The 27,803-nt window shown below is 48.6% G+C and overlaps 1 protein-coding gene across 1 annotated transcript; it reads right to left on the reverse strand.

Annotated features, from left to right (window-relative positions):
• Ccnf (cyclin F) lies at positions 1–27,637 on the reverse strand. The gene is made up of 17 exons (XM_036196390.1): positions 27,530–27,637; positions 25,638–25,792; positions 22,067–22,173; positions 20,674–20,741; positions 19,288–19,481; positions 18,832–18,885; positions 18,039–18,143; positions 17,658–17,735; positions 13,882–14,033; positions 11,691–11,855; positions 8,489–8,612; positions 8,057–8,237; positions 6,923–7,010; positions 3,405–3,504; positions 3,197–3,324; positions 1,662–1,831; positions 1–1,115 (listed from the first exon to the last, which is right to left on the reverse strand). The coding sequence occupies exons 1-17, from the start codon at positions 27,543–27,545 to the stop codon at positions 658–660; spliced, it is 2,343 nt and encodes a 780-aa protein (XP_036052283.1). The 5' UTR covers positions 27,546–27,637; the 3' UTR covers positions 1–657.
• Positions 27,638–27,803: the final 166 nt, after the last annotated feature.

The raw sequence follows: 27,803 nt of genomic DNA on the forward strand, positions 1-27,803 counted from the left end.
ATCTGTTATCTTTTTATTTGATAGCCTCTATTTCAAACGGTTCCTTTTTTTTTTTTTTTTCATTAGAAGAAACCTAGAAATAAAGATGGGGGAAAGGAATGGCCTAGAAATTCAGTGCAGACAGACGGTCACATGGATACAAGGGGGCACAGACAAACCACTCTGAGAGGACAGATTTTGGAACTGAGCTCAAAGTGCCAAAAGGAGGAACTTTTAGTCCCAGCATCAAGGTCCTGACACCTGACCATTAGGCTGCAGTCAACACTGACATGTGGGGACACGGGCTGAAGGGGGCAGTGATATGTTCAGATGACAGCTCCCCACTGGCCTAAAATAAGACACGCAGCGGGGCTTTGAACTGTGTTAGGCTACCTGGGCCACTAGTATTCCAAGGAAGCCATCAGCTCCTGGCCTGGGATTGTGAACGCCAACACAGAGGCCCATGCTCCCACAGACAGCAGGACACAAAGGGTAGAGAAGGGTTCCACAGGTGTGGCCTGGCCGCTGCGAGGCTGCTGTCCGAGAGCTTTCATTGTCTGGTGTTCTGACGGCTCACACTCAACTCCCCCTCTGGGGGCTACACAGCACCTGCCTTCAGTGTCCTAGAGAAACAGCAGCCCTCCCCAGTAAACATTCACCGTGGCAAACACTAACATTTCAGAGCTTCAGGAACCCTAAGTTCATGTCCTCATCACCGTGCACTGACAGGTTTTGGCGCTTTACCCGTTGATGGTGAACCCCACTCTCTGGGGGGCTTGGGGCACGACACTGTAAACAGGACTTCTTGGCCTGATGGTGGCAAGGCTTTGTGTTTGAGTAGCTGCCCACAGACAGCACTGAGGTAGATCGGGGAGAACCCCCCACGCCAACATCCAGGGAACTTATGGGACTCCCACTGCAGACGGAAGAGTATCCAGAGGTCGTGATGTCCTTGCCCACATCTCCTCTGTTGCAGAGAAGGGGCCTGGGAGCCGGAGTTGGAGGTGCCTGGGTGCCTGGTGTTTGGTGGCCCTTGTCCTCTGGCCAGGCCTCCTCATCACTGGATTCCTGGCAACAGTGCTGTTCTGGTTTCAGGAAGACCACAGTGACATCAAGGAGTCCACTGGGAGCTGTAACTGAAAAATTGGGGGTGGGGGGAGGTCTTTATGGTACAGCTCAAGTTATCAGAAGTGACCCCACACCTGCTCAGGACTGGGTGGCCCAGGTATTGCTTAGGTGGCAGCCATGAGTGGCCTTGCTTCTCTCAAACTGGGAGGCCTGTCCACGACCCTAAGGGCAGCAGAAGGTGACTGGTCGTCACCTAACTCACTTAATCTGAGTGGACCCAGAAGCAAGCAATTAGAAAAGCAGCTGAAACTTGTCCATGTCAGTCTTCCTGGCCAGAAGATGAGGGACAGGGCCTCCCGCAGTTTACACACACACACACACACACACACACACACACACACACACACACACGACACACGCAGTGTTCTACAGTCTGCTTAAGTAAGGCCCTTTAACCAACAATGGCTCAGAGAGATGGGTACAGGTTTAGACCACACCCTCTCCCTCTGTGGGAACCCTTGACCCCAGGGCACCAGGTTCATATGCCTCGCCCCACAGCACAGTGCCAGGTGGCCCTCGGATCCCATGCCATCTGCGCGATCCACGCCACTCACCGTCACCCTCCTTCTCTCCTTCACTCTCCTGGTCTCCTTCATAGCCAGAGTAGCAGTCCAGGCTCCAGTCCAGAAGGCTGCCCAGCAGTGTCTCCTCCTGGCTAGACAGCTCTGCGGTGGGCGTGGTGACAAAGCTGTCCCTGCCCTCCTGAAGGCTGTTCTCCCGCTTCCTGCAGGTAGGGAGAGTCCATGAGGCCTGGCCACAGCAGCAGCACCTAGGCAACCACTCTGGTCCTTAATGCCTGTATGACCCTGGCTCTCACTGTGTGTTCTGGAAGACACCCACGAAGCTAGCATAGGTCTGAGCCCTGAAGGGCAGGGGATTAACTGTAGGAAGAACTGGGTTAAGACCAGGCCCCTGGTCTAGAGTGAGTCCTGGTTTACTCTGGTCAGCTGGGCGTCCAGGGCCCCTCTGGTTCGTGGCAGGAGGACTCTACTAGGGTACGAGATGTACCAGACGAGGCAGCGCCGGTCCTGACTGCAGTCTCTCTTTCGGCAAGGCCAGCAAACCTGCCCACCTGGGGTCAGGGCTGAGCACTATGGGAAGGTCTGCCTCTGGGAGAAGCTGCCACACCCACCAGGCCTTTCCGCTGCTGACTTTAGCGTGAGTGTGGCTATCCCCATGCTACCCTGGAGGTCTCTTCTGGAAGTCTGAAGGGGCTATGAAGGGTTTTCTGGGGAAACAGGTCTTTAGCGGAGCCAGTGAACCACCCCTGATTAGTACATGTGTCTATCAAGATTTCCCCAAGGGTAACCTGGGTATTCAAGAATGCCAAGTGCAGAGCAAGATGTGCACAGTGGTCCTCTCAGGAGGACCTAGTTCCCCCTCACGCACACGGTGGAAGAGGCTGTGGTGTTTCTTTTGTAGCAGGCATGAAAAGTTAACCCCTGACACTGATGCCTCCTCAGGTCCCCCAAGAGACCAAGGTCTGAAGCCAGGGTCCCCATCCCACCACAGAACACTCATGGCTCTTATGATATGTACCATCCAGCCACCCAGCGCCTGACCTGAGGTTGCTCAGGAGCACACAGGGTGTGAGGATTCACAAAGGCAGGGCTGGCACAGAGGGGAGTTACTCTAGAAGGGAGAGCCAGAGCGCTGGGATGTGTGATGTGGAGCAATAGCACCGTACAGAGCAAAGGAACGAGAAGAGGGAGCGGCAACAAGGACCCTGCTCAGGCCACAACCCAACTACCAGCTGTACCACATCATGGAGCAGAGGGGACCAGGTGAATGATGGCGTAGGCAAGGAGAGACCCCTGAACAGGATCTACTGTGGTCGGGACATCTTCCCTCAAAGGGAGCCCTAGAGACAAAGGAAGACAGACAGTGCCTTCTGAGAAAGGAGAGGTGGGCCAGAACCCAGATATTCAGGAACAGGCCAAGGCCAGAAAGCCCTGGGTTAACTCGGGGTCTGCTGCTCCCTGGCACAGCCTCAGGAGGCTCAGACAAATGCCTGTGGTGTCAAGGCGGAGACTCAGACCCGATACAGAGAGCATGCATGCACGGCTGCAGATGGACAGGGCAGACTCACCGTTTGCTTCTCCTCCCAGAGGGCGAGGTGAGGAAGGTGTGGATCTCCCCTGTGCTAGGGAAAGATGGGGGCTCTGGGCTCTCTTGTCTCACTCCGAGTGCAGTGCACAACTCTGCATAGCTCAGTACCTGTAGGGAGGCCAGAGTGAAGAACTCAAAACCTGCTCAGGCACTCTCCCCAGGAGCCTCGGTGGCAAAGGGGGACATACCACTTCCCGGCCGATCTCTTCACAGCACTTATCCTCAAAGCGCTGCTTGACAGCAGTCAGAGAGACTTGTCTGTAGTCCTTGGGTGCATCATCATGGAAACTGGAAACAGACAGACAGACTGACATGTGAACCTCACCGACCCAAACTTAGTTTAACTCCCCCATAGGAGAGGACAGCAAGCTTTCAGGACCAGTCCCGTCGATGAGGACACACAACCGTGAGGACTGGCAGCCCCGCAGGGGTTTGTTTCCCGAGAAAAAGAGAAACAAACACCCCAAGAACTTGCACAAGGATGTCTGTCCCAGTCAGCGGTAGAAACAACACACATATCCAACAATGGTCAGACAGACAAAGGTCCATTCAGACAGTGAAACTCACTCAAGCACCGACACACATCGCAATATGAACCTCAAACAGGATGCACAGAGGGAGAAACCAGACTCACAAAGTGGCCCCTTCATGCAAGGTCTGGAATGGGCAAAGCCGCAGTTGAAAGGCAATGAATGGATGATGGGGACAGAGAAGTTGGGAAATGTCAAGTGATGCTAAAGAGTGGGGTTTTGCCGGGCGGTGGTGGTGCACGCCTTTAATCCCAGCACTTGGGAGGCAGAGGCACGTGGATCTCTGTGAGGTCGAGGCCAGCCTGGTCTACAGAGTGAGTTCCAGGAAAGGCGCAAAGCTACACAGAGAAATCCTGTCTCGAAAAAAAAAAAAAAAAAGAGTGGGGTTTCTTTTATTTTCTTTTTTTTTTTTTTTTTTTTTTTTTTTTTTTTAAAGACAGGGTTTCTCTATGTAGCCCGGCTGTCATGGAACTCACTGTGTAGATCAGGCCAGCCTTGAATTCAGAGATCCACCTGCTTCTGCATCCCCAGTGCTGGAATTAAAGATGATATGCACCGCTACCACCTGGCTGAGTGGAGTTTCTTTTGAGGGTTAGTGAAAATGTTCTAAAATGTGTTATATAATTCTGAATATATTAAAAGCCTTTTCAAGTTATATAACTTTTTAAAAACTTGCCCCCAGCACTTCAGAAGCAGAGGCAGGTGGATCTCTGTGAATTCAAGGTCAGCCTGGTCTACAGAGCTAGTCCCAACACAGCCAGGGCTATACAGAGAAAACCTGTCTCAAAAACCAACCAACCAACCAACCAACCAAACAAACAAACAAACAAAAAAACTAACTTAGTTTATAAATAAATGCTTCTAACTTAACTGGTTTAAAAACAACAACAACCACAAAAAAATTGAAGATATGAGTTTAACATACACAAACACATATATATATATTTTTTTTTTGGGCAAATAAACAATCTTTAGCAACAACTTCTGGCTGCCAGCATCAGGACCAGTACAAGAAAAGGCGGAGGGCTGAGCCACCGATCCTGTTTATAACAGTCCCTCTGCTTCCTCAGCCACCAGCTACACGGTCTGGGCACCACAGGGAAAAACAGGGTAGGCAAAAGTATAACGCTGACAGGTCCCAATCAGTGGAACTCAGTGGGGAGGCAGGAGGACAGAGAATTGCTGGTGGAGAGAGAGGCATTGTGGATGATTCTAGAGGGCTCTGACCTTACCCCGGAAGCCAAGAATGATGCTCTGGGCTGAGGCAAACAGAAAGAACATGCTATGAGGAGGCAACACAAGGCGTGACCAGGGCCACCATGAAAGTCAGCTCTCAAGGAAAGAGCACTGGACCCAGAAAGCACCAGGTTGGATGGAAAAGCAATCAATACTACCTATGGGAGGAACACCCAGTCAGAGCAGAGGGCAGCGGCTCAGACATACAAGCATGGCAGCCTGGGCTGAGGTGAGGAGTCCTGCTTCAGTTGTGAATACTGAAGTGGTTAATTTCCTCAGGGAGGGATTGTGAGCCGTGAAAGGAAGCCAGAACTGCCTGGTTCCTCAGGATAGAGGTGCTGAGGCCAGAGAGCAGTACAGCCTGGAGAAAAGACCTGGAGGAAGGCAGCAGTAGGCAAGCAAGCAGTGGGAGGAGCAAGTCTACAAGTGACAGGGAAAAGACAGGGAAGCAGCCACAGGCAGATGCAAACCCAGCCCAAAGTCCCATGACACTCCACTTCCAGACAGCAGTCTAAACGTCTGTCTGCACCTGCCCCTGCACAGATGTCCCCAACCTGGAACACGGATGTGCTTCCTTCAAGGGACCCTGGCCTTACCCATGTACCAGTTCCACATCCCCATCTATTCTCCCCACCCTGTTTCATTCTTTAAAATGGTTTATTCATTCTTAAGAGTATATGTATAGGTGTTTCGCCTGCATGTACATACATCTATGCACCACATCAGAAGATGGCATGGGAGGCCTATAGAAATGGAGTTACAGATAGTTATGAGCCTCCAAGTGGATGCTGGGAACTGAACCCAGGACCTCTGGGTTCATCAGATGTTCTTAGCCACTGAGGCGTCTCTAGCCCCACTCACCACCACTCAGCACCACTCCCTGTTTTCTATAGATTGTCACTAGCTGACACCCTGTGTAGACTGTGCTACCCTAGTCTGGCCTTTTGCCTTCTTTCTTACATACAGTAAACACTCTGATCATGGCTTCCCTTCCCCTGCCTTCTCCCCACTCCCCCACCCACCCAACTCCAGGTCTTCTTTCTCTCTAGAAAACAAATAGACTTGCTAAAAAAGCAAGCAAACCAGAATTAACAAAACAAAGCTAAAACAAACAAACCCCAAACACACACACACACAAACAACAAAGCCCATAAAAACATAAAATTGAGAGCCATAATACAGAAGCCAAAGACTGGTAAGACAGAAATCCCCCAAGCAATACGAGAAAAAAACAAACAAAACCCCATGAAGTTCATTTTGTGTTGGCCTCTACTGCTGGGCACAGGGCCTAAGCTTAAGTGAGATTCCATTACAGAAACCTGTTTTTCCTATTCTGGCCCTTTTCTAAATACCAGAAAGGGTCCTGTGAGGTGAGTAAAGGGTCCATTAACAGGGTGAAGATGGGAGGCTGCAGAGCAGTGGAGTCTAGCTGAGATGTGTGGGTACAGCAGACAGGCACAGGCAAGGACTGATGGGGGATGCTCCTTGTCTGTTGGCTTCCTCTTCCTCAAGAAGACAGATTCTATGTGAACATAGAAATAAGTCCGGGCCTGGGATTTAAAATGCCAAATTGGGGCTCACAAGACAGCTCAGTGGGTAAAGATGCTTGCTGTGCAAGCCAATGAGCTGAGTTTAAGTCCTAGAACCCACAAAAGGGTGGAAAGAGAAAGCTGGGTTGGGGATTTAGCTCAGTGTTAGAACGCAAGCGCAAGGCCCTGGGTTTGGTCCTCAGTTCAAAAAAAAGAGAAAGCTCTTCTTTGATCTCCACATGTACACTGTGGCACATGTGCTCACACATCCTATAATAATAATAATAATAATAATAATAATAACAACAACAATAGCTGGAACTCTGACAAGCAGCTCAGGTTGACCATGACTCACAACATTCCCACTTAGTTCTCTCCAGCGCTCAGAGACGAGTGTAGACTTGGGCTCACCATTTTTTATAAAGGCTCAAGACGCAGGGCATGAGGTCGTTGTAAGAGAACCCAGTGAGGTCACATAGATGAGAGGTCCAGGGCTGTACTGGAGAAGAAACAGGCCAGAATGGTGACAGTGCCCACAATCCCCACAACTCTGCTACGTTATAACACATTCCCAGACTCAGGCTTTCAGGTCCTTCAAAATACCCTTAAGGGCCAGTGAAATGGCTCAGTGGGCAAAGGCACTTGCCACCAAACCTAAGGACCTGGACCTAACGACATGGTAGAGGGAGAAAACCGACTCCTGAAAGTCATGCACCCTCTGACCGCCACACTCATACCATGGCAGTGTGTGCACGCATAATGCAACATGTTAAATATAAATGTGAAAAGCCAAACAGCTCAACCAAAACATCCTTGGGAAGTTCTGCAGAAGGCCCACCAACTGGAAAACTCCATACAGCTCCAGTTAGAGCCATCATTTTTATTTTGTCCTAATTTTATTTTTATTATAAGACAACAAAGTATGGTTATATACATTATAGGTATACAGTAATGTTATTGTTTATGAATAAATGGAACCATCAAATCAACAAGTTAATATATTGGTCCCCTTTATGGGAAATCTGAAATTTACTCTTCGCCAACTATGAGAACTCATGTCTACAATCCCAGCACTCAGGAGGTTAAACTGGAGGATTCAGAGTTCAAGGCCAGAATGCACCACATATTAAGACCCTGTCTCAAAAGAACAAGAATTCACCTTTGTAGAAATTTGGAAACATACAATATATGCCATCTCCCCGTTCTTCCTATTTCTGAGAATGCATTCCCTAGAAACCACTACTCTATCCTCTGCCTCCCAGAACGGGCTCGCTTTGGATTCCTCATGTGAAAACTTGTGACATCTTTCTGTGCTTGGTTACTTTAATTTAACATAACCTCCAGTTTCATCCATGTTGCCACAGATTACAAAATTTCTTTTTAAACAGCTAGAGCCATCTTACCCCTTCCCCCAAATGTTCTGCTGTCCTTTCTCCAGGATGGATGAGGAGGTGTTTCTCTCCGCCCTTCCAACCTCTCCTATCTGAGAACTTCCCAGACACCAGGAAAATCTACCCCCCACACCCCAGGAGAGCTTCTCCTTACTCTGCCCATGCATCAGTCTGGCCAGGAGCAGGGCAGCAGAGGCCAGGCGGGCTGGGGCGTAGATCGACAGGCTGGTGTGCAGCAGGGAGAGCTCACAGAGAAAGCTGCACAGGTGTTGGGTTCTGGTAGCAACTGGGACCAGTGTCAGCAGGACCTCTTTATAATCAACCACGGTGGGGACCTAGACAGAGGAGGGAGGTAAATGTGTGTCTTTCTCCGTCAATGTTACACTGAGGCACAGCCCGGCAAGGGTCTGGCCTAGATGTTCATGCTCATGCCCGAGCTCAGGATTTCAGTGCACATAATGGCACATCACAGCCATGCTTCTAGGTGTTCTCTCCACAGCTGATGGCCACAGCTCCCCTTCACCTACCCCGTGACCTCAAACAGGAAGATAATTTTATTCAAAGGAAAAACCAAACCCCGACTTACTCGAATCTTCCCTTCCAGGGCGGAGATGATCTCTCCCATCATTCGTACCAAGTCCTCATACTTGTAGGTGTTGTCTGTGAGCCACACCGCCTCTCGAATGGTCAGGATCTCTTTGCTGATGAACCTGGAATGAAGAGATGGGGTCTCAGCCCTGAGCTGAGGGGCTACAGCTCAGGAAGCCCCTGGGAGGCCTCAAGTAAGGGCGCCATGTGACTGCTCCCGACTTGGGTGTCAAAAGGCGGCTGCTCCAAGGATTCAGTTGCCTTTGACTAAGGAGAAGCATTAGAAGGGCCACAAAGAGGGAGTCAAAACAAGACACCAAAGTGTCAGGTCGCAAGGAAACCTGGGACAAGCCCCACTGAGTACCCATGGTTCCTCTCAGTGCTCCATGCCTCACCTCCTTCCCCAGCTTCTGATCTTCCATAACTCAGCCATTTTGGCTACACATCTTGGTGTTCTCTCTGTCTGTCTCTGTCTGTCTGTCTGTCTCTCCTCTCAAGGCCTGGTCTATTCTGTCGGTCATGCTCAGTCGGGACTCTTCCAGATACCTCTGGCTGTTCTCTCCCTCATACCTACAATACAAACCTTCTCCTCAACCACACTCAGGAGTGGTTATCCCATTTTCACTCACCCGTGAGTGACACTCTAATTCAGGTCTCTAGTTCTCTTTACCACCTCATGGATGAGAGCTTTTTTGTTTGGTTTCATCATGCTGTGGTTCAAACAGGCACTAAACAAACACTTGAGCTCTAAATGGTATCTTCAGCTCCTGCCTTATCTTTTAACAGTATCTGAGTATAAACAATGTAAATGCAAAAGTAGGCGAGCTAGTGGGAGCAGGAATTGGAAGCAAAGAGCCTAGAGGTTGTTTGAAGGTCTACACACAGCCCAGTGTTTGGCCACAGGAATCCTGACTGTCCCTGAGGCAAGTGGGCACCCTGTTCTCTACTGGCCACAGGAGCTAACTACCAGAACACTCTGCTCCAGTGGTCCCACAAGCACCCTCCCCAGCAAATTCAGACTGTTGCTCAATCTTGGCATTCTGTAGTATGAGTCATTGCCATTCGGCCTAACAGAGGGGTCAGGAGGGAGAAGGTCACAGGCACTAAAGAGGGATGTAAATGGGCTGATGAGAGCCTTGCACTGGACCCTGAGCAGAGGTAACAGAGGCTCTGAGAGCTAGACCAGGTCACCTCAGCCTGCTGGCAGGAGGGGGTTACACCAAGGTTTCACATGTTCCAGACCAGCCTGCCTCTAACTCCCAAGTGCTGGGGTTAAAGGTGTGTACCACCTGCTCAGTCCCCAGTTTAAAACATCTTAAAGCAGTTATTTATCTGCTTGCCTGTGGTCCTACGGCTGTGAAGATGTAACTATACTGTCAGGGACATGGAGACAGCAGCCCCACTGTTGGATGACTGGTCAGAAGACCTGGGGTGTGAGATTAGGTCAAGGAGCCTATTTGAAAGGGGCTTGGAGTATGGTAGGGTCGGTTTGCTATCCCTGAAGTCCATGGGTCCTCCTCCTGTGGTAATATGACCATGCTTCTTCTAGCTGGCATGTGGACACCCAAAGGTACTAGGGTGTCCATTGTGGTTAGGTATGTCCATATGGCTAACCAGGTATGGAAGGCGAGCTTGGTAGCTTTGGTGGCCACAAGTCATGGAGCTTAGAAGAGAACAAGATGTGAGCCAGGGCCCCTTCATGTCTTCATAGAACAAACTCATCCCAGGAGCCTTGGGCATCTGCCTGCAGGCTCAGATACGCGTCAGCTCGACCCAAGCCAGGGTCATCTGGGAAGGAGGACTCTTTCTGCAGACTGGTTGACACGCATGTCTGCAGGACATTTTCTTGACTGATGATTGATAAGGGAGGGCCCAGCTCACTGCAGTGGTGAGGCCCCTGGGCTGATGGGCCTGGGTACTATAAGGAAGCAGGCCCAGCAAGTCGAGAGGAGTGAGCTAGTAAGCAGGACTCCTCCATGGCCTCTGTATCAGGTCTTTGTGTGTGTGTAGCCATGGTTGTCCTAGAACTTGCTTTGTAGACCAAGCTGGCCTCGAACTCAGACCCACCTGCCTCTGCCTCCCAAGTGCTGGGATTAAAGATGTGCGTCACCATGCCTGGCCTCTCTGCGTCGGTCCTTACCGCCCTGACTTCCCTCAGTGATGAGCGGTTCCCGGGAAGTGTAAGCTGCTTTTGTCATGTGTTTTGTCACAGCGGCAGAAACCCCAAGGGAGCTCTCAAGAGAGCACAGAAAGTAGTTAGCTGTAAGTGCAGCTGTGCTGCTCCATGCTCAGCAGGCCCAGTAGACAAGGAAAGGGTCTGGAACGCATGTCCTAGGGGAAGTGGTAGACCATGCTGGGGACATTTGGTTTAGGAAAATAAGAAAATGTAAACCATTTTGAAAACTCTTTCCACATCACTTCCAGAGGCAAAACCAGGATAAAGGAAGCACTGGCTGACGACAGGCCGTTTGGGACAAAATACCAAGGGACACATGCCGAAGAGTCAGAGCATCCCTCCTCTGAGTGACATCCGTGTGGAGGAATAGCTCTGATGGGGCTTTAGTGGTGGCCTTGAGACACTCCTGCCCGGGACTATGGGAAACTGATGATAAAGACGTGAGAATTCAACCTCAGTAGCACAGTTCGGAAAACTCCGAGGACTGAGGAGGAGGCTAAGAGTGGAATGCTATCATCCTTCTTGTCAACTGCCACTCTTTGGATGCTGGGAAAGTGTGGTCTATGCTCTGGGTCCTGAGATCGTGTGGGGATACAGGCTCCCAGCAGATGTACAGTCAACCTACAAAGGGTCAACTCTGCCTGCCATCCTCCCTTATAAAGGACACTGGGATTGGCTAACAACTGAACCAAGGACCCTTAAGACTCATTTCCGGAGAGCTGGAGAGATGGCTCAGAGGTTAAGAGCACTTACTGCTCTTCCAAAGGTCCTGAGTTCAATTCCCAGCAACCACATGGTGGCTCACAACCATCTGTAGTGAGATCTGGTGCCCTCTTCTGGCCTGCAGTCATACATGCTGCATACATAATAAATAAATAAATCTTAAAACAAAAAAAATCAAAACAAAACCAAACTCATTCCCCTTAAAAACCAGCTACTAGAAAGGAGAGGATGGTGGCCCCTGCCTAGGAGGGACCAGCACATATGCACACAACCCTGCCTGTCTGGCCAAGGGGCTTCTCACCGGGTACAGATGACCATGCAGGCAATGCCCAGAAGCTGGAGCTTGTACCGGGGTACCAGCCTCCTCCGCAAGTACCGGTCTACACACTCCACTGTCAGGTGGAGACATAGGCTTGTGAAGTCCTTCATCGTGGCAACTTCTACTAACCAGTCGATTAGAATGTATCTGTGGAGAGAGGGGCCACCTGTGAAAACTGGGACAAGGGACACACCTTCAATTTTTGCCCAAGTCTGTTCAGCCTAAACAAATGAACTGATGATCACTTCGGAATCACCGCTTTACCAACCTAGAGACTCCATGTCCCAGGGAGTTGGGGAGGCCCATAGCTATTCCTGGGAGGCTGTGAGTCCACACATCTCTGCGCCCTGCCCCCCTCTCCACTAAACATGCACATTTCCAGTGTTCACAAATCCAATCAGCCCTCACCCACCAAAGCACTGGCTGAGCTCAGTCTCAGTGTAAGCAGGCAGGCAAATGGGTTGCACAACAGGGCTGGGGATGGAGCAGAGCTCCTGGGCCTAGAAACAGGGGTCAGTCACCCTGGACCACCAGGCTCTCCTGTCTGGGCCCTTATAATAAGGCTCTGCAGAGGATCAGAGAGCCAGAAATGTCACTTAAAGCCAGAGCCACTCCATCCCCACACCGAAGTCTCCCTACTTCCTTCACCCAGCACCTAGATGGACACACAGACACTAGAAGGCTGACAGAAATGGCCCTCTCTCCCAGGAAGTTAAAACCTGGAGACGAAGACCATAAATTATCACAGGCGGTATTGGAAGACAGGACAGCCTTTGGGAACTGGTTCTCTCCTTCCACTGAGTGGGTCGTAGGAACTGAACTTGTATTTTCAGTTTTGGCAGCAAGCGCCTCTGCCTGATGAGCCATCCTGCCGGGCCCCCCGTGATCTTTTTTAGAAGTCGGATTATTGGGCTCTCAAGAGTGCCGGGGCCAAGTGGTGGCGCACGCCTTTTAATCCCAGCACTCAGGAGGCAGAGGCAGGCCAATCTCTGTGAGTTCGAGGCCAGCCTGGTCTACAGGGCAAGTTCCAGGACAACTGTGCTACACTAAGAAATCCTACCTGGAAAAACCAAGTGTGCTGAGATTCAAGGCATGCATCAACGTGAGACGGGACCTTTTACTGGTACCCAGGGCCTCCAAATTAGACTAGGGTGGCTGGGCGCAGAATCTCAGGGACCCACCCGTCCCTACTTTCTCAGTGCCAAGACTATAAGCACAGGCCACTACTTTCATTCTCCACTCCTCTCCAAGTCCCGGGCATCAGACTACTCAAGTCCACATGCTTGTGCAGCAAGCCAATTACTCCGTGAGACCATCTCCCTGGCCCCAGGACAATCATTTTTTAAAAAACCTTTACTGAGCATATATCATGTTCCAAGCAATACCTATAAGGAGCCAGAGGTTTCCTATCATAAATCCAAATTTTCCTTGAAATTTCAAATGAAAGCTTAAAAAAAAAAAAAAAATCACTCCCATTTTCCATTTTGCCCTCTAACATTCTACATTTTGTTATCACTAATGTTTGGAGCCTGGAAGAGAGACAATTGTGCTCGGTGTCACAGTAGCTGCCTGGGGAGGGGACGGCAGGGATGGGGTTGGAGCAGGAGGGCAACAGCTCCCGATGTCTTACTTCTGGTCACTGAGCACCACAAATAGACTGATGATTTAACAAAGGTTATGTTTTGGCTTTAGAAAGTGGCAGGCTGAGTCTCTTCAACTTAGGAAAATGTTTAGAACAGTTTCTCAGCTTTAGAGAAGGCTCACACCTATACTCCCAGCACTCAGGAGGCCAAAGCAGGATAACCACAAATCCAGGGTTAGCCTGGGCTACAGCAGGGCTGGGGAGATTGGGAAGTGCTTGCCGATTAGTGTTTGGATCCCCAGAACCCATGAAAATGCCAGGTGTGTGTGGACCAACTGTTAATTCCAGCTTTGGAAGCTGAGATGGAACCTTCAGAATAATACAGTTAGCTAGCTAAGGGACGGGGGAGAGGCCCTGCCTTGTTGAATAAGGTAGAATAACAACGAAGACTCGCAACATCGACTTTGGGTCTCATGTGCACACGTGTGCTTCTGGTGTGCTCCTGTACACATACGCACACTCACACCCACGGAAGTGTAAAAATGCTATTGCCTTCCCATCAGAGCAAGCAGGGACTCCTGCAGGCCTCACCTCATGGTGTCGCTGAGCCCCTTCTGCACAGAGAAGACTCGCTGCTTGTTGACAGCCTGGGAGGCCTGGAAGAGCTGGCAGACCGTCTCGCTGCAGGCTTTCCACTCCAGGCCAAGCTGGCTTCCACCCGCACAGGCTTTGGCCAGAGCCAGCTGCGGAGAGACAGGTGCAGCGTGAGCCAGCTTCTCCACCCCAAGGCCTGGGCGGGTAGACGACACAGGGCACATCTGCCTGTCCCAGTCTCTCAACCTGCTAGAGCAGCACAGCTAAGATCTCCAGGACAGGGACCTCTCTGCACCAGTTTTCCTTTCTCTTTTATTAATGAAATGTATTTTAATTAATACATCCCGACCTCAGTTTCCCCTCCCTCCTCCCCCTTATCCCCCCAATCTATTCCTCTATTTCTGTTCAGAAAGGGGCAGGACTCTCAAGGCTTATCAATAAAACATGGCATATCAAGTTGCATAAGACTAAACACCTTCCCTTTTGTATTAAGGCTGGGAAAGGAAACCCAGTATGAGGAATAGCTTCCCGAAAGCCAGCCAAAGCTTTGGGATAGCCCCTGCTCCCACTGTATGGAGTCCTGCAAGGAGACCAAGCTACACAACTGTCACATACATGTAGAGGGCCTATGTTGGTCCCATGCAGGCTCCCTGGTTGTCCAGACTCTGTGAGCTCCTATGAGCCCAGGTTAGATGATTCTATGCGTTTTCTTGTGATGTCCTTGCCCCCCCTGGCTCCTGTGATCCTTCCTCCTTCTCTTCAGCAGGCTTCCCTGAGCTCAGTCTAATGTTTATCTGTGGGTCTCTGTACATCAGTTACTGACGAAACCTCTCTGATGACAATTGGGGTAGGCACCAATGTATGAATCCTTTTAATTTTTTTAAACTAAACTAATAAATACATAAATAATAGATATACATACATATACTTGTGCATATGGGTGTTTTGCCTACATGTATGTCTCCATGTGCATGGCCACTGTTGACAACTTTGACACATTTCCGTTTTCTGAGGTAATTATAGCCTGGTGTATAAATGTATTTATGACCACAGTTTGTATGCATCTTCCCCCCCCCCCCCCCCACCTAGCAATACTGTTAGTTTTTCCAAGTTATCTGACACAGGATCCTTACCTATTCTTCCATTTAGAGAGTTTCTGTTGACTGTATTGTGGCCCATTCCCTGCCTGCCGAGTCCACAGAACAGCTTTGGGGTTTGTCTATACTTATTCAAGTACCCTCCCAAAGGTCCATGCTGATGGCTGACTTCATGGCACTCTTAGCAAATGTCTCATTGATCTTACCTTCATTGGCAGAAACCATCACCATTAAAATTACCTTAGGTTAGAGACATGGCTCAGAAGGTAAGAGCACTGGCTGCTTTTTCAGGGGACCCAGACTGAATTCCCAGCACCCACATTGTGGCTCAGAACTATCTGATACCCTCTTCTGGCCTTTTCAGACACCAAGAAGACACAAGGATATACATACAGGCAAAACACCCACACACATCATAAAAAACAAACAAACCTTGCATGCATTACTAGCTATTGACTCAAAAACTGAGAAACAAATTAAATATAACACATTAACGAGACAAGCCCCAAATAGCTCCAAATTTTAACCCTCCTGCCTCAGTCTCTTGAGAACTAGGATTAAGCCCCCTTTTAACCTGCTGTATTTTTTTCCTTCTTTTCTGAGAACCTGAGCTGCCTGAACACCCCTCAGGACCTTACTACTCTAATTATACTGGGTCTCTTAAAATGTATTACATTATTATTTGTTGTGTATATTATATGTATGTGTGCTGGATAGTTTCATGTCAGCTTGACACAAGCTAAAGTCGTCTGAGAACCTCAATTAAGAAGATGCCACCATAAGATCAGGCCATAGACAAGCCAACCAGGGCAGTGGTTCTCAACCTTCCTAATGCTGCGACCGTTTAACACAATTCTCATGTGGTGACTCACAACCATAAAATTACTTTTGTTGCTAGTTCATAACTATAATTTTGCTACTGTTATGAATCATAATGTAAATATTTTTGGAGATGGAGGTTTGACAGAGGGGTTGACCCACAGGTTGAGAACCACTGCTCCGGGGCATTCTCTTAATTAGTGATTGATGGGTTCTTGCAGCAGAGTGAAGAAGCCATGGAGAGCAAGCCAGTCAGCAGCACTCCTCCATGGCTTCTGCATCAGCTCCTGCCTCCAGGATCCTGCCCTGTTTGAGTTCCTGTCCTGACTTCCTTTAATGATGCACTACAACATAGAAGTGTAAGCCAAATAAACCCTTTCCTCTCCAACTTGCTTTTGATCATGGTGTTCATCACAGCAAAGGTTCCCCTAACTAAGACTCTGTGTGTGTGTGTGTGTGTGTGTGTGTGTGTGTGTGTGTGTGCGCGCGCGCGCGCTATGGTGTGCATGTAGCAGTCAGAGGATGGCTTTGGGATAGCCACGTCCACCTTGGAGATCAAACTCCGGTCCTTGGGTTTGACAGCAAATGATGAGGCATTTTACTATGACTTTTTTTTATAAATCTTTGACAGTCATTTTAGACATGAACACAATGTGTGACAACGCACAGACTGTTCTATCTGTTGACTTGTCATCTCTTTCCTAGTATTTGAGTTGTTGGACATCTATCATCCATGTGGTGGGGCAGTAAGAACAAGCTTTCAGGCCAGGCGGTGGTGGCACACGCCTTTAATCCCAGCACTCAGGAGGCAGAGGAAGGCGGATCTCTGTGAGTTCAAAGGCCAGCCTGGTCTCCAAAGTGAGTTCCAGGAAAGGCGCAAAGCTACACAGAGAAACCCTGTCTCAAAAAAAACAAAAACAACAAAAAAAAAAAGAACAAGCTTTCTCCTTCACAACAAGCTATGAAATTCTTTGATTTGCTCTAAAACAGCCCCCTCCCCCAAACACCGTTCAGGATGAAACCAAGAGCCTAGCCTGCAGGCTATCTGCAGTTGGCAGGGCAGGGTCTGTTGAAAGCAAATTATAAATTCTTGATTATCTGGCTGGATGAGTGAAGCCAGGTACTAACAGGAACTCTACACCCTCTACTCTTAGGTGGCCTAACATTTGTTCTCACAATAAACATGACCTACAGAACAACCTTTCAAAGTGAGTGGCAGGAATTATGACAGCAACATTTAGAATGAAGAGGCTAGCTGGTCAAGAGGCAAGGGTGAGCCGGGTGGTGTTGAACGCCTTTAATCCCAGCACTCAGGAGGCAGAGCCTGGTCTACAGAGCGAGATCCAGGGCAGGCACCAAAACTACACAGAGGAACCCTGTCTCAAAAACAAACAAACAAACAAAAACCAAAAAACAAACAAAACAAAAAACAAACAAAACAAAACAAATCCAACCATCCAAACAAACAAACACGCAAGGGTGGAGATGGATTAACGATAAACAAAGTATGGCTGGGGTCTTCTTAAACACTCAAGAGCTAAACGTTAAGACTCCAGCTACAGGAGCTGAAGAGATGGTCCAGAGGACCAGGTTCAGTTTCCAGCACCCACATCAGGTGGCTCACAACTGCCTGTAACTTCAATTCCAGATCCCTTTCTGGTCTCCACAGGTATTGCATACACACAGAACACATACAGACAAGCACACATACACATAAATAAAAAATTAAAGCAGAACAAAAGACTCAGCGCTCTTAGTCCCGGACCAATCTTTCTTATTGCTTTCCTAAGTCTGCTGCTGAGAATCTGGATAGTCCCGCCCCAACGCTGAAAGGAGGAATCCAGATCTCCACGTCACCTGTGCTTCCCAGCAGCCTTTGGCAGCATAGTCCCTGAGTTTCCGGAAGTTGTGGAGGTATCGTCCAGGATCAGACATCTGCCAACAAGAGAGTCACCCTTACACGGCTGTGTCCTGGGAGGGACTCCGACCTGCCCCATGGCTTCCTAAATGTTTTCTCCCCCATTCTTCAACTTCACTGGCTTCCCCAACATTTACCCCCAATAATGGTAGTCTTTGGGGGACATTTGATAGTAAACAGCCTGATGCTCAGATGAGCCCAAGGCCCAAGAGACCAGGAGCTGAAAAAGCATCCTCCCTTTTGTTAACCAAATTTCATCCCAGGACTACACAAAATCGCTCCTATGTGGTCTGTCCCCCAATAGACAAGGCTCTACTTACATCCATCTTTCTCTGACTTTCCCAAAGGAGGTATGAGCTGGCCAGGCATCCCTGATGAGCAGACTCTTCAAAAAGGGTGTGAGCCTGCTTCCTTTTCTCTTCGTCCTAGAGTAAGACCAAGCAGAGGGTTCTTTCTCCCCTTCTGCACAACACCCAATCATTCCGAGAGCTGTCCCCTTCCATTTCTATACCTCTAAGCAATCACATTCAGAGCGATGGCAGATGGATTAACTACACCTGAGCAAGAAAGGCTGTCCCTAAGCATACGGTGCTCAACAACTCACCTATGGCGTGTGGCCTCGGGGCTGTGTCCCCATACAAAGCCTGCATTCACCCTTGCTGTCACAGGAAACTCCTCAGACATCAGGAACGGTGGTGGTATTGGTGGCTCAGTGGTCATTGGCCTCACTTGTCTCCCACATCCTTTCTATGTGTTCACTGGAAGCTACTACCTGCTCTAAACCCGCAAAAGGGGCCCACAGATCACAAAGCCTGATAAAAAGCTATGCAAGGCCCACCACAGGAGAGCCAGGCGAGGATCCAAGCGGCACTGGCTGCCCAGTTCCTCGTTGTCTACTCTCGGGGCTCTTATTTACAAGGTCCCATTCACCTCCCTCAAAAGCAGCGTTGGGGGAGCCAGGATCTCTATGCCAAGGACCACTCAGGGCAGGGCCTGGTGTTTGTATTGACCTTGGACATTCCCTTTTGCAGCTTTTCAAGTACTTTGTGGATCAAGGCCACTGAAAGGCAAAATAAAGCAAAGCCTGAGCAGAGAGAAAAAAACTCAACTTACCTCAAAAAGATTTAGCACTCTTCCCAAGCAGTGTAGTATGGAAGCTTTATGAGTCTAAAAAAAAAAAAAAAGGTAAGTATGGTTCTCAGCAGACAGAACTCTGCCTTCTGCTCTCCAGATCCCTACACAACCACTTCCTGATTTCAGTTTTCAGCTATGGATGTTTTTATTCAGCCTACATCTTTAGTTTCCATCCACCAACATGTCCACCAAGATCTTGGTCCTCATCCCTAAGACCTCCTACCACATCCGTTCAAGATGTCTCCTACATCTGCACTGTCTTCTCTTCAGGAGTACGCCCGGCATGCAGGCCGAAAGCTCTACCACTGAGCTATCTCCCAGTCCTGCACTCTATTTTGTGTACCTCCTCTTCTCATCTTTACATGGTCCACAGAACCCACTTCAGGTTCCCTTCGCTCTGGGACTCTATGCCCCGTGGGCTTTGCCAGGACTTACTCTTTGTAATTGGCACTCTGCCCTGAGGCTGTCGTGGACCACGGCCTTGCAGCAACTTCCAGATGCTGACCATGGTGGGCGGATGAAGAGCCAGATGAAGGGCTCAGAACCCACATTCAATTTCTCAGCCATACTGAAGAAGCGAGAGGCCTTCAGGCCGTTCACTTCAGCACAGGCCTCATCTGACACAGACACTGTGGGAGAAACAGGACAAACCCATGATGTCTCTGGGATATGGAAAGAGCAAAGATCTCCCTCCAGTCTTTTAGCAAAGCCTGACACAGTACAAAGCTTTGAACAATAGAGCTCTGTGGGATGGGGCTCCAAATTCTCCCCGAACCCTGATACACAGGCCCCTCCTGGAGTCCTTTAGGAAGCCTGGATTGTGACCCTTAGGGGATGATGCTCCCACACACACCGCCTCAACCTTCCTCCTGGAGGAAAATGACCCTGCAGATGGCTGGAAGGATGGGATCTCTCTCTCTCTCTCTCTCTCTCTCTCTCTCTCTCTCTCGGTAGAACTGTCCTAGAACTCATCATGTGGACCAGGCTGGGAAAAGGTTCTCTCTCTTTCTCTTTCTGTTTTTTTTTGGTTTCTCAGTGTAACAGGCCTGGCAGTCCAGAAGTTCTCTTAAGGAGGAGACTGTTAAAATGAGCTCAGCAATGGTTACTCAACCCTAGGAAAATACAAAAACAAAACAAACCACCACCAATCATGAACTTGCACGTTGTAGGTAGCTGAATGACCTCTGGGAATGACTAACTGATTGATAGGAGGGGAGGGCAGAACCTCAGTTCAACCTCAGGAAGAGCAGGTTGCTCACAGGCTCTCAGTCCTAACAGTCCTGTTAGCTGGCCAAGGACAGGGACTATCAGCAAGACCCCAGAGTTTTAAGATGTAGGAAAAGGGGAGTCTATACTCTAAACGTTACACATTTTGGAGACTGGGGCAGCACAGCCAAGGCTCCTTCCTCTGGTGCTGAGCAGAGAAGCAAGCCAAAAGCCTTTTAAGGAGCTAGCCTTGGGCAAAAGGACTCAGGCTCCAGGCAAGCTCTGCTGCCTGCCACATGGAACTATGGCTGCCTGTGTCAGTGATCCCCTGCAGTATGAGGGATGCTGATTTCTTTCCCAACTCCACAGGATGACCAAGGAAAGAAGCTATTTACATCCCTGCATAGGCCTTGGTGTTACCTGTACTGAAGGCAGGGCACCTGGAGATACCCCTTGCTGACCCAAATGAGGGGAAGAGGTGACTTTCTTAGAACCTATGTCAAACTGTCAAGGGCAGACATGGGGCCAACCATCAGCAAGAACTAAGCTGCTAAATCTTGAAAGAGGCTTGTGCTTATCTCAAATGCCACCACGCATCAGGGCCCAGGGACTTACAGCCTTCATTATAGAGGTAGGCGATTCCCAACTTCACAGCAGCTTCAAAATTTCCCTTTTCAGCAGCCCTGGGGCAATAAGAGCATAAATACCACACTATTTTAGGTCACAAAGATTATGTACCACCACAACGCTTGATGCTGAAATACTTATTTCCTAATTAAATATTTTTTCATGAAATATAATCAAATACTGTTTATTGATTGCATGCTACAATGTGGATGAACCTTGACAACCCTATGCCAATCACAAAAGGTCAAGTATCTCATGATTCTGTTTATAAGAGATGTCTACAATTGGCAAACCCAGAGACAGAAAATAGATAATAGATTGCCTAGGGCTTCTGTGGTTGGGGAGTGTGGGAGTGGGGGAAGACAATGCCCATTGAAGAGTACACGATGTCTTTGTAGAATGATAAAAATAATCTAAGGTGAACAGTGCTAAGTTTGTAGAACTGTGAATACACTAAAACCCAACAAATTCCACCTGTAACTCCAGTTCCAGGGCATCCAGCCCCCTCTTCTGGCATCTGTGGGCACTGCACTCAGTGCAATCACACACATGCAAGCCCTCACACACACATGCATAAAAATAAACAAACCCTGAAAAAATTTTGCATGTATATCTGCATGAGAGTGCCGGATCCCCTGGAACTGGAGTTACAGACAGTTGTGAGCTGCCATGTGGGTGCTGGGAGTTGAACCTGGGTCCTTGATAGGAACAGGCAGTGTGCTCTTAACTGCTGACCCATCTCTCCAGTCCCCAAATAAATAAATCTTTAAAAAAAAAAAAAAGAAACACACAAATTTTATCCAGCAGCAACTCAAGCATGGCATCCTGTAATTGGATTTATCTACCTGCACTTCTCCGGCAGCTCAAGCCTGGGAAATTATGCTCATGAGGAAAATCCTGTCCTGAGTTAGTTTCTCAGGTGTGAAAAGGCTCAGGGTTAGACTCCTGTCCCAAGGACATGCTGTCTTTAACCTCCATTAGTGGGCTTAGACAGCAGGTCTGGCCACTGGCTCCCGGGGTCACAGGTCTAGGCTTGCCGCCTCCCTGCCCCCAGTCCTTTCTCTCAGTCACGACTACAGTGAGGGGTGAGTCATCCAGTGACTGAAATATCACAAGAAAGCTGAATAAGGCTTCCATGAGCAGGTAGGTGACTCCCACCCGAGTGGGACCCTCTGGAGGCAGCACAGGCAGAGGACAGGCAATGACATGGCTTGCTGGAAGCAGTGTGACTGACAGACAGGTCTCTTCAGTCTTGGGGTCTCTTCCCCGGGATGAGAGCAATGGGAAAACAGGTCCCGACTCAGGTAAGGGGCATTAGCCAGCACGCCAAGACTACCAACGGCAGAGGGCAATCAAGGCACTTCTCAGAGCACCAGGATACCTTTCAAAGAGCTTCAGGTTCTTCGGAGAAGGCCACAGTTCTTGGAAGCTGGCAGATGCCCACACACTGGCATGGTTGTCTACCAGGTACTTCAGGTGGGAGTGTACCTGCAGAGCAACGAGAGCCACGTGTGAATCACCAGGGACCCCCAACCCTTGCTCCTGAAGATGGGACATACAGACACAGCAGTCTCAGAACGGTAAAGAACCCAGTCCCTGTGTATGAAAACTGTTCTCCATAGGGAAGAGAAGCCAGAAGTGAGTCTCTCTGATGTTCTGAGGTGGGGGAGAATGATGTCAAAAGAACAGGCACCGAGGTTAAGAAAGAGAAGAACTCAGCATGCTAGTGCAGACCTGTAATCTCAGCACCCAGAGGAGGCAAACACAGGCACATCTTTGTGAGTTCCAGGCCAGCCAGGGGACACAGTGCAGTGACTGTCAAAGGCAGGGGCGGAGGGCAAGAAGGAAAGACACTTTTGCAAAGAACTAGAGAAATAGGTTGGTGCCAGGCCGGACAGAAATCTGTCTTGTGCTGGGCAGTGGAGCACGTGAGATCAAGGTCCGCCTGGTCTACAGAATGAGTTCCAGGACAGCCAGGGCTACACAGAGAAATGCTGTCTCAAAAAAAAAACCAAACCAAAAGGAAGAAAATAAAATAAATAAATAAATAAATTTGTCTTCTATTTCTCTGCCTGGTACCCTGGTGGTGGAGCAGTCTGGGGCATGGAAGTTACAGGCACTCAAAGGAAAAGACTGAGTCCAGAGAGTCTCTATCCCAGGCAGATAAAGCCAAGTCAGGAGCAGCACAGGCAAGCATTTACATCCTAACATTCCACTGCAGCTGGGAATTAGCACCCCGTGCTTCTGCAGGAATTGTGCCAACAGTGAAGTGATAGAGGAGCCCTACAGTGGCCTCCTGGCTGGTGTTTACAGCCAGTTTACTGTATTCTCTAGGGTGAACGTTTACCGTGAAGCTAAGGCTACAAAGTAACTCCAGTCCACTTCAGCATTGCAGGTTACGGGGCATTTGTCTTAAAGGGCTTTTTGTTTGTTTCATTCTGCCTTTATTTTTTCTTTAAAAAGATAGTCTCACTCTCTTGCCTACAGCACAACTTAAATTGTGGGTCATATAACTGAACATAGAGGTACTAAAAACTTTCAATATTCAAAGATTTCTGAACATGCAAAAACCAAAATTTAATTGAACTGAGGTGTTTCTGACATGTTGTATCACATGACTTCACTGCAGAATTGGTTCTGAACACACAACACATACAGGTGCACCATATATGCCATTATCAATACATGCTGCCTGAAATACCTTGTGCAAACTTTTCCGCTCTAATAGAAACATAACCACTGGATTCTGATACACAAAGACTTTTCATATTTACCTAATACCATTTCCTCAGCATATAATTATCAAACTAGTCTTGGAATATATGGTTTTTCAAATTGCTCCTGAAGCTGGGCAGTGGTGGTGCACGCCTTTAATCTCAGCACTCTGGAAGCAGAGGTATATGGATCTCTGCGAGTTTGACAACAGCCTGGTCTACAGAGCGAGTTCCAGAACTGCCAGGGCTACACAGAGAAACCCTGTCTTGAAAAGAGACAAAACAAAACAACCAAATCCAGGGCCTTGCGCTTGCTAGGCAAGTGCTCTACCACTGAGCTAAATCCCCAACTGAGTCCAGTTTTATAAAACAAAAATCCCTAAATGAAGGGACAGGAGAGATGGCTCAGTGGTTAAGAGCACTTGCTTCTCTTGCAGACCTGGGTTCAGTTCTCCGCACCCGTATAGTGGTTTAAAGTCACTCCTAACTCAAGTTCCAGAGGTCTCAATGATACCTCCTCCAGCAGGAGGTATGCATGTGGTACACATACAGACATGCCAGCAAAACAGATACATAAAATAAAATTACATATGTATACACACACATATACATACATACACGCACACACACACATATATAATTGGTATTTAAATTGCTAAATTTTGTCTTAAGACAGAATTTCTAAACAAAACAAAACAACCCCCTGAAAGGGCCCTAAACAAATTTTGCTGCCACCCCCACCCCTGCTTTTAGAGACAGGCCTCTCTATATAGTCCTGTCTGTCCTAGAACTTGCTGTGTGGACCAGGCTAGTCTCAAACTCAGAGATCCGCCTGCCTTCTGTCTCCAAGTGCTGAGATTAACGGCGTGCACAACCATGCCCAGCTCTATTTCCACCATTCAAAAATTCTTATTAACACTACCTTACTCCTATTTATTTAGTTTTATTTATTATGTATATGGCTTATGTGTGCGTGCGTTATGGACATACACATATGCACGGCATGTGTGTGGAAATCTCGGGACAACTTTCAGGAGTTGGTTTTTTCTGTTGCTGGGATTACAAGTATGAATCACCACGTTCATAATCTTTTTTTCTTCTTTTTGAAATTTTTGGTTTTGTTTTATGTATATGGGTATTTTACCTGCATGTATGTGTTTGCCACATGTATGCCTGGTGCCTGAGGAGATCAGAAGAAGTACTAGATCCCCTGGAACTGTAGTTATATGGCTATTAGCCTCTATGTGGGTTCTGGAAACTGAACCCTGGTCTCCTGAAAGAATAGGTAGTGCTCTTAACTGCTGAGCCACCTCTCCAGTCCACTGTCTTCTTTTCTTGAGATGCAAATCTTACTGCCATTAAAGGGTCTTTTTTTCTCTTGAAATAAACATTGCAATGAGTCATGTTAAATCCCAGTACGTAGTCCCTATAACTGAATCATCTTCAAACACCTATTAATAATACCACCTTTTTTGTTTGTTTGTTTTTTGTTTTTCGAGACAGTGCTGTCCTGAAACTAGCTTTGTAGACCAGGCTGGCCTCGAACTCAGAGTTTCACCTGCCTCTGCCTCCCAAGTGCTAGGATTAAAGATGTGAGCTACCACTGCCTGGCCTAATATTACCCTTTTTTGACAGGCACAATGCTGAAGGCCTGTAATCCTACCACGAGGTACAAACAGGAGGATCAGGAGTTCAAGGTCATTCTTGGCTACACAGGTACTTTGTGGCCATCCTGAGCTAAGTGAGACACTGTCACTTCCCCAGGAAGAGCTGGGTAAAGTGGTACCTATAGGTACCTATAGGTAATTCCTACATTCTAGAAGTAGAGGTTGGAGGATCAGGAGAATTCAAGAGCAGTCTTGACTACTTGAGACTATATCAACCAAGCAATTAATAAAACTACTCTTGGGGCTGGAGAGCTATCTCAGCAGTTAAAAGCACTCCCTGTTCCAGAGGACCTGGGGTTCAATTCCTAGCACCCATAGGCAGCTAAGCTGATCACCCTCTATAACTCTAGTCCCAGGGGATCAGATGCCCTCTCCCGGCCTCTGCAGGCTCATGGTGCAGGCAGAATGCCCATATACATAAAATCAAAAAACAAACGTTTAAAAAATAAAACCACCCATTTCCTTGGGTTTCCTTTTGAGTCAAAGTTTTATACTAACATTTAAGAACGTGAGACTGTAACAGTTTAACCAACAACATTCGGACTGGTATTGTTTCCATATGGTGACTTACAGCTCGGACAGCAAGGATGTCCCCAACAGAAAGCCATTTCAGGATATGAAAGAGTACATCTTCTGGGAGACTCAAGATGGTTAAGTTACGGGGTCTTCTTTTGATTCTTCGCTTGGCGGGATAGCAGAAACACTTGGCACACCTACAATGGATCACTTAAGGAAAAAAATCCACAAGCCTTGGTGAGATGAAAAGTCGTACGCAGGTAAAGATTTAATAGTTACTGTCCTTTATTCACAGAAAGAACAAGTCCTAAAATTAAATGAAGCGTCCTCTATGAATTACTTGAGATACCACGGTTCCTTCAACATCCGGCAAACACTCATGGTGAATATCAGAGAGTGTGTAACTGGATACTGGAAACGTTCTGATTCAGGATCCGCATGACAACCAGGAGGGAGCAGCCAATGCTGACGAACATTTGAGTGGAACCTCAACCAAGCACTTTGGGGCCGGGAAATGGCTCAGCAGTTAGTGCGGCCAGTCAACCAGGTCCCTGGACTTTTGCTGTATATTTTTGCCTCTTGTTTTGTTTCTTGAGCCCAGGCTGACCTCAAATTCACTCATATAGTTGAGCCTGCCCTTGAACTCCTGATCCTCCCTGCCTCTACCTACCAAATACTGAATTACAAGTGTTAGCCACCATGCCCAGCCTACTTTGCTTCTATTTGCACATGTGACTAAAAAGCATAACGTTCAGCATGGACCTAGGAACTTCAATAGCATAGACTGGGCAGCTCTGCAGAACATGGAAGCCAGTCAGTCCTAGGGCAGGTCTCAGCTTGGCAGATGTTAGTGCTGCCCAGTCCCAGAACCAGTGGCTTGCTACACTCAGCATACAGTGAAAATTGCAACATAAGATCTAGCCCAGTGGTTCTCAGCCTTCCTAACGCCTAACCCTTTAATACAAGTTCCTCATGCTGTGGTGACCCCAACCATAAAATTATTTCGTTGCTACTTTATAACTGCAATTTTGCTACTGTTATGAATCATAATGTAAATATCTGATATGCAACTCCTGTGAAAGGATCGTTTGCCCCCAAAGGGGTTGCGACACATGTTGAGGACTCCTTACTGGTCTAGATGCACACAGCCCCTTAGAGGTTCTCTCCTCCCAATTCCTCACAGTGAGTTATTCCAATGTTTACTTCAGCAATAGAATCTTCATCCAGCGCTGATGGCTTTTCCCTTTATTTCACAAGGCCCACTCCCCTTTTAGGAATCTTAAGGTCCTGCCTCCGTGTCTATAAAGGCGTCCGTCTTTCTACCCATTTTTCCTCCTCACACTGAGGCAAAGTGGCTGTTCCCCGGGCCTTGGTAAAACTCCACCAGGAGGTCTTTAGAGACTGCCCACTCCCAAACTATTGACCTGAGTTTTATCGGAAACTAAATGTACTGCAAAAGCCAAACGCATACCCAGAGCTATAATTCCCAAATATTCTAAGAATATTATTATAACAGTTTCCTGATTCACCTGCTCTAGAATACACATCTGAAGTGTTTAACTACTGTAACAAGTGAAATCGCACCCCCAGGTCATGAGACGTTTTCTCAGGACAGATCCTGTTGCCTCCGCCGATCCAAGCTGCGGGCACGACACCCAGGTGATCGAACTGCCCGCAAGAGCCCGGACAAGACGTGAAATCAATCTATATTGTGGGGATCGCTCTTGATTTCACAGAGAAGTGAAATCGAAGTTTGCTGGGCAGAGAACCTAAATCGCCCCGGGGTAACAGGAGGCGTAGGCGCCGGGCGGGCATTTAAACCGCGCCGGCGGGCTCACAGTGGGGGATCCGTGCCTACCCCCTGCTTCGAGGGACACGACGCGCCCTCCCGGGTCCTAGGGGCCCGAGTCAGGACCCATCGCCTGCCCGGCTCCCGCCAGCACTCACCACCGCCGCTCCCCATCGCCGAGCTCACGCCACTGCCGCTCCAGACCGCTCGCGAGCGCGCCCGCGCCTGGGGCAAGTGCGCCGAGCGCCGTACGCAGGCGCGGACCGCACCCCGCCCCGTTTTCAAACGCGCCCGGAGCTCCTACTGGTAGGACCACGGAGTTACGCCCCCCAGGTCGCCAGCCTCTCCCGCCCCGCAGACTCTGGGCCCTTGTGATTGGCTTCACCAGGACGCAAATTCAAACGCTGATTGTCTATTGGCTCATCGCTCGTG

The sequence above is a fragment of the Onychomys torridus genome, chromosome 8 (assembly GCF_903995425.1).
Source record: "Onychomys torridus chromosome 8, mOncTor1.1, whole genome shotgun sequence".
Classification (NCBI taxonomy): Eukaryota; Metazoa; Chordata; class Mammalia; order Rodentia; family Cricetidae; genus Onychomys; species Onychomys torridus.

Coding starts and splice junctions, on each gene's coding strand:
- Ccnf (XM_036196390.1), bottom strand. Junction 18,886..19,287: donor CAGAGTGCCAATTACAAAGA/GTAAGTCCTGGC, acceptor TTTTTTTTTTAG/ACTCATAAAGCTTCCATACT. Junction 1,832..3,196: donor TCTGGGAGGAGAAGCAAACG/GTGAGTCTGCCC, acceptor CCCTACCTGCAG/GAAGCGGGAGAACAGCCTTC.